This window comes from Rhipicephalus sanguineus, chromosome 6 (assembly GCF_013339695.2).
Source record: "Rhipicephalus sanguineus isolate Rsan-2018 chromosome 6, BIME_Rsan_1.4, whole genome shotgun sequence".
Lineage (NCBI taxonomy): Eukaryota > Metazoa > Arthropoda > Arachnida > Ixodida > Ixodidae > Rhipicephalus > Rhipicephalus sanguineus.
The window spans coordinates 60,757,628-60,764,218 of NC_051181.1; the positions used below are offsets into that span (position 1 = coordinate 60,757,628).

The 6,591-nt window shown below is 45.7% G+C and overlaps 1 protein-coding gene across 1 annotated transcript in view; it reads left to right on the forward strand.

The window, feature by feature from the left end:
- Positions 1–6,591, forward strand: part of LOC119395814 (venom serine protease 34) — an 88,766-nt gene that overhangs the window by 15,270 nt on the left and 66,905 nt on the right. The window contains exon 2 of the mRNA XM_037662819.2: positions 3,968–3,995. Coding sequence (XP_037518747.1) covers positions 3,968–3,995 — 28 coding nt within the window. The remainder of the gene's footprint in view (positions 1–3,967; positions 3,996–6,591) is intronic.

Below are 6,591 nucleotides of genomic sequence, written 5' to 3' on the forward strand. Positions count from 1 at the left end.
TTCTCTGTATATGGGGTCACTGTATATACTATTGTCATATCGCGACACCTGGAGCAGCAAGCCAGGCGATAAACCAGGCTAACATCAATCTCCAGGGTTGTGGTTAAACCTTGCTATCGATCTGTCTATAAGAACACCGCTGATGCGGTAAAACTGTTCAGTATAGGGCATATTCCACCCAATCGCTACATCAAGATATAATAAAGGAGACCGTCCAATAACGAACGCCACTTACAGACAATAGGCGTTGTAAATTTAGCCCAGATTCTCACCAGAAATTTAGCCGAAGAATTTAAACAGCTGGAAAAATAAAGAATATGCAGTTATGGCCATAACAAGGGGAAGAAGGAGAGCGAAGCATAAGCAGTTGACGCAGCGCACCTTATACGTACCCGTCAAGTAAAACATAAGAAGGAGTTGTGTATAATATAGCTGGGCTTCCTCAAAAAACATCACACGTGAACTGTACTATCGTGAAGTATATAAGCGGGAACACGCCAACACGTGGCAAGTATCCTCATTCCCGATGTAGGGCGATTTGGCGGGGGCCACCGTCGGAAACAAAGTGGAAAGCGCGTCATAGTATCGCTAACCGTTGGCACTCCCGCCTCACTAGCGTTATACAAAATGGCGGCTAATTGCGTGTCAGCGGCCGCTGGCGATGATAAAGCGGGAAAACGACAGAAAGCGCGGCAGTGTGCTGTCTGTCTCTCTGCACAAAATACCACTGAAAGTCTGCTCTTCCCCGCCACGGTGGTCTAGGGGTTATGGCGCTCGACTGATCACCCGAAGGTCGCGGGATCGAATCCCGGCCGCGGCGGCTGCATTTTTGATGGAGACGAAAATGTGTGAAGCCCGTGTACTTAGATATAGGTGCACGTTAAAGAACCACAGGAGGTCGAAATTTCCGGAGCCCTCCACTACGGCGTCTCTCATATTCATACCTTGGTTTTGGGACGCTGAACCCCAGATATTATCATTAGTACGGTCTATTCTTCCACTCGTTCTTATGCGTGTGTGTGGCGCACAAAATGATAAAAGGATAAAAAAAAACAACCCAGTACTGCGTTTTGCTGCGCGTCACCGCTGCAACGTTCGCTAAAAGATCAAGCCATGTGTTCCGCGTGTCGTGAGAGCAGACGCGTGGCAGCAGTGAGAACAGATCTTGGAAAAGCGTTGCCCTTTTTCTCCTTTACTTTTCATAGCGCCATCCAAGTATCCCTTGAATTGCGATTGCAGGCTATTTACCACGCGCTCGCTTGTTCGCACTCATATTTCTCACGATAAGTACGTCGTCTGAAGCCGCCAGGAAAGGTGTTCCTTCAGTAAAATACGCATTTTACAATATTTGCATGCGTAAATAGGATCAAAGCAACATTATGGTAATCATGAAATTTCCTTTACTTTGTGAAATCCGAAAAAAAACCTCCGGTTACAATAACTTTCAAAGTCATAAGTACAGCCGGAGTGAAATACCAGCTTTAAAGAGGACTGACGCGCTGTGGGCGTACCCTTTAAAGTATGGATTCGATTGACAGTGATGAGCCCAGGACGATGACTTCGGGCAGCCTTTGAGGGCTCTTTTATGGCCTTACTGACGTCGCATTTAAAGAGCGCCGATCAGTGTTGCTGCGAACATTGGTCTAACTTGATCACGGTGAATGTTCTGCGGAAAGTAGTGAAGTAAAGAAGTTTAGGTTTAGTTACCGTGGCTCGACAGGCGACGGACTGGCGCCGAACATAGACAAACACCTTCCCACACTTACATAGACTTCGGAAGATGTTTCCAGAGAAACACAGCTACAAATGTCCGTGGTGAGACTCCACACAGTCACTCGAACTCATAATCCACAAGTGCACACAGCTTCCAACAGACGCCGTTTCGCCGCTAATTAAGAACAGATGCGTAAATTGGTAGTGGGAGGCGCAGCTCTCCAAACTGGACTTGGGAAGACAATTGAAGACACTTGACCAGGCCCGGCGAACTGCAACAACCGGTGGGGCCTTGAACGAGGGGCTCCACCCACAAAAACCAGGGAGGATTATTTTATCAAAGTTTTTTTTCTCTCTCTCTCGTCTCCGCTAGCTCCGAACCTGGCAGTACTTGTAAGCACAGGAATCCTGTCCTAAGCACGATCTTTCGTGTTTTCAGAGAGCAACCTTCCAATGAATGTTGAGAAATTGTTGCCACGAAAAGGTGCTCATACCAAAGGAGGCGCCGTATTCTTAGCTAGTTGCAGCTACTACGGGGACGCTATCAGCAACTATTGTTGCTGACAGCGTCCCCGCAGCAACTATGTTCGAGACACAAAGACCAGTAAGAACACCGGACAAAGTGCTGCCCTCTCTGTCGCGTGTTCTTTCTGGACTTTGTGTCTCGTGTTCGTGCTGTTATTCTTAAGACGCTGTCAGGCTTATGCCATTTTAGAACCCGCCACGGTGGTCTAGTGGTTACGGTGCTCGACTGCTGACCCGAAGGTGGGGTATCGAATCCCGGCGGAATCGCTAGAGGCCCGTATACTTAGATTTAGGTGCACGTTAAAGAACACTAGGCGGTCAAAATTTCTGGAGCCCTCTTCTACGGCGTCCCTCGTAATTATATCCTGGTTTCGGGACGTAAAACCCCTACAATTATATTATGTTAATTTGGAATGGAAATGCATAATGAATTCAACTGGACCTAGCTGTTCTTTTAGGGCTGTATTTAGGCAAATAGTTTTGCCATGGATCGTGATTTCATTGTTACATAGACTAACAACAGTTTGTTACATAGAAGAACAACATACTTGTTCGAAATACGATTTCATATATATTAAGATCACTTTACACATAGTTTCTGTGACCAAAACAAAAAGCAAGACGTATGCCACCTTGCTTGCTTTGTGTTCGTGTCGTAGGCATTACGCGAAAGCAAATGATGTCGTGCACAGTACACAAATTCACCACCCATGTGTCCGCGAAGAATGCCATAGTCAATAAACCACACCAGCTTGTCCCCGGAAATGTTTTAAACATGGGACACTGCAGTTGCCTTTCATTCTCCAAGTATTTGAAGTAAATGTTCGAGTAAACATCCATTCAACTGATGAACGGTAAGGAGAGCATATTCAGGATGCCGTGGTATGCACTCGTCAGTAACCTACACGCCTTATCAGGCGGCGGCCAAGCTATGCAAAGCGTACACAACGCAGTATCGTAGCCAGGGGGGCAGCTGTATAGGCGCCCTCTCGCGAGTTATAGAAATATTCTTGCATCAAATTGATTGAGCAGTATATTCTAACAAACGAGAGAAAGAGAAAGCAAGAGAAAAGATAGAGAGGCTAACAAGACGAGCGTCCGGTTTGCTACACTACACTGGAGGTAAGAGTATGGGGACTAGAAAGGGAAAGAGAGAAGGCGAATACTGCACTCACACGGGAGCGCAATCGGTCACACAGGTCACAGTACCCTGACATACGTGATTTCGACACTCTGCCATCGAAGTGGGAAATAGCTGCCTTTTTCACTTAGGCGCGTTAATATGGCCGTGGACTCACGGGGATCACTCATGAACTGAAGACACTAGATTAATAGCATACAACACTAATTTCGGGCTTTCGGATTCTGCGGTCTATTCAAGTGCATGCGAATAGTATCCGTAAGGAACCGACGCATCGTAAAAGTCTCTTGGTCTTTCTGAGACAATTCGTAGGAGACCCACACTGCGTTTGACTCGGAGAATGTCCGCTGCGTCCCTTGTAGTCTCTGAGGCTTAGGATGCGGCTGTGCCGCTCACTGGAGCTTTTGTACAAGAAACGTAGGTACCTTTCGTGGCAAAATTACCTCGAACTGATGTGGAGTATTTATGGAGAATGCTCGCACTTTCTGGATGAACGCGGACGCGATCAGCCTATTCCGAGTGAATACTATATATTTATCTTTGTTTGCAGCCTGTCGACTTACAATGCCTGGCTTTTCTTTCACGCAGGTAGCATTGGATTCGTGGATGCTTTCAGGTACCGTGCAGAAATTTTGCAATTTTACGTTTCATCCGCCTGGCTACTGAAGGAAGTACAGACAAACAATTGCCGTCATTTTGTCTTTCCACGTCTTCTTCGTATTATGGCTTTAGAACAACGAATGATTTGACTCATGATTGGCGCACCTATAAAGTATGGTTCAAATACTATTTTTTGAGGCCTCAGAAACTAAATATTGGGTCTTTCAGTAAAGATAGGCAAACATTTTAGAAGAAAGACAAATAAAACCACATACATTGCACTCGTAACGGCCCTTTGGTCAGTAACGCCAAAAATAATATTTTCTAACAAACATGTTCTACTTTGTTACATTAAAACCAATAATAAATCGGAGGTATACATGCAGTAGACAAAGTTTTAACATTTGGTAGTTGCACTCAGGGTTAAAAAAAAACGACATCAAACTTTAGCAAGACAGCGAGTTCCATTGACCACACTCGTGTGCGCATAGTTCCTAAGTTTACCTGCTCCGCAAAGGAGCATCATTAAGTCTGCCTCATTTCTAAAAAAAAATGTTCACACTCAACTTGACGCTGTCAAATCGTTGCAACCAACAGTTTACGTAAACGAAATCCTGTCCGAAATGTTCAGCATGTTGGAAACTTACTTCTTCGTTTACCGATCAAATTGATCTGCTATATACAGACGTAGAAGTGCCAAACATTTTCCCGCTAGGGCCCATTGTTATGTGTGGGATCTTTCTTCCTTCTTTCGCGCTTGTCGCCTTTATGATAAACAATAATATAGTGTTTACTATCTTTAATTTACAATCTCGTCATCATCGGGATTCTATTCGCCACTATACTTCACACTTCCGAGTAATCACAGTTGTCCCTTGCCCCACCAACACGACCACGAGATTTCTCATTTCACAGCGAACCTACATATCGACACGGAACGAGTGATATATACGTAGAGGACAGGCGCCAATTTAGCGCCTGGTTTGCCAGAGCTACATCACTCATAATGTACGTCATGACTGTCGGTTAAACTGCCTTAGTAAGTTCACTAAACGCGAATGAACGGCCATTACAGTGGATTCCTCTCCAGAACCATTAGCTGTTTTTCCGCGCAAGTTCTGAAGCTCTGTGGAGCACATTGCAAGCTTCTCCGGAGAAATCTCCGGGACAACAGAGGCACAAAGAAACGTAAATCGCCGCAAATTGAAAACGACCGCAAGTTGAGTTCGTTTGCAGAGACAGAAGAAAGTCAGGCGCGCAAAAGAGACCGCGAGTGACCACTAGACTCGAACCGCCTTAGGGAGGTTATTTGGCGATCGGCCCATAGACTCACACGTGCTGAGTGACTCAAGTACGTCCAGTGGTACCTTAAAAATTCACAGTATCACCGCAAGGGCAAAGCAATGAATGCGATAGCAACAAATTGTAATGTTATGTGAAGTAAGGCTTGCAGCTAACTCTTTAGGGTGCTATCTCGCGTAACTCTGCAAAACGCTGGTATAAGAGAACACGGCCGCTCCAGGGAGAGAAGCGGTTTTCTTGCATTCTCTTCGAGTTGAGAGCAGAGCACGTAGAAAGGTATACGAACCCTTTGCTGATGCCTGCCGAGATAGCACGCTCGCCAGCGATAGCGGCATTGGTTTGTCTATGACCGTAAATACATGAGACCGTGAAAACACTATAGAGAAATATACGTGGCGCGCAGGCGTGCATGCGGTTTTACGCGGTACCACACGCTTTCAGATCATTCCCTTGCGTATCAATCTTACATGACCTATCACTAACGGCAGACAGGGCTGAAAATCGTGCGTAGCCGCTCGTTAAGGGCGCTGTATCAAGACGCTTTCTTGGTGGCGAAATACACTCGTGTGCATGGTGCCAACTGCGGTTACGCGATTCTGGCAGGGATGATTGCATAAACTCAGTTTCACCACAAGCGTGAATGAGTGCGATAACAACAAATCGTAATATTATACGACATAACGCTATAACAGCTAACTCTTTTGGATCCGATCTCACGTAGCTGTACTAAACGCTACACTGCAAAACATCTGGCCCCTAAACACGGACAAAGCTGAAGGTATAGCGCTGCCGAGCACTTTTCCGTGTTCCTAATTAAACGATTTCTCTAAAAAGGAGCCTTCTAACGAAGTGCCTTCGTTAGCACAGCTAGCACAAAGCACTCCGTCACGTCGTTTGAATGAGAACACTTCCGTGACCCAGAATACAACAATTTCCTTCAAAGAAGGTCTTCTTACGTACCTCCTACGTTAAGATACTAAAGAATGGTCTGCCCGTACTGTCAAATATAATACGGCACATTTGCCTTAATGCAAAACAATGGTTTTGTACCACAAATGCACCATAAAATCCCATAGAAGCTTTGCCACCTATGCAGGTGGCAGTCTCGGTATACACTGGCAACAAGTGAGCGGAGGTCGACCAGTCCACTAGCCACATACGTCCACGTACACGTTCGGTATGGGTCTGTGGTTGTTGTTTCAAGCAGATGCTTCCTGACGCATTAACCATAATTACAACAGCTTTCCTCCACCTTTGTTCCTGAGCCAGCATCGTCGCATTGTTAAGGTCGAAGCTATAACCTGTCGTCT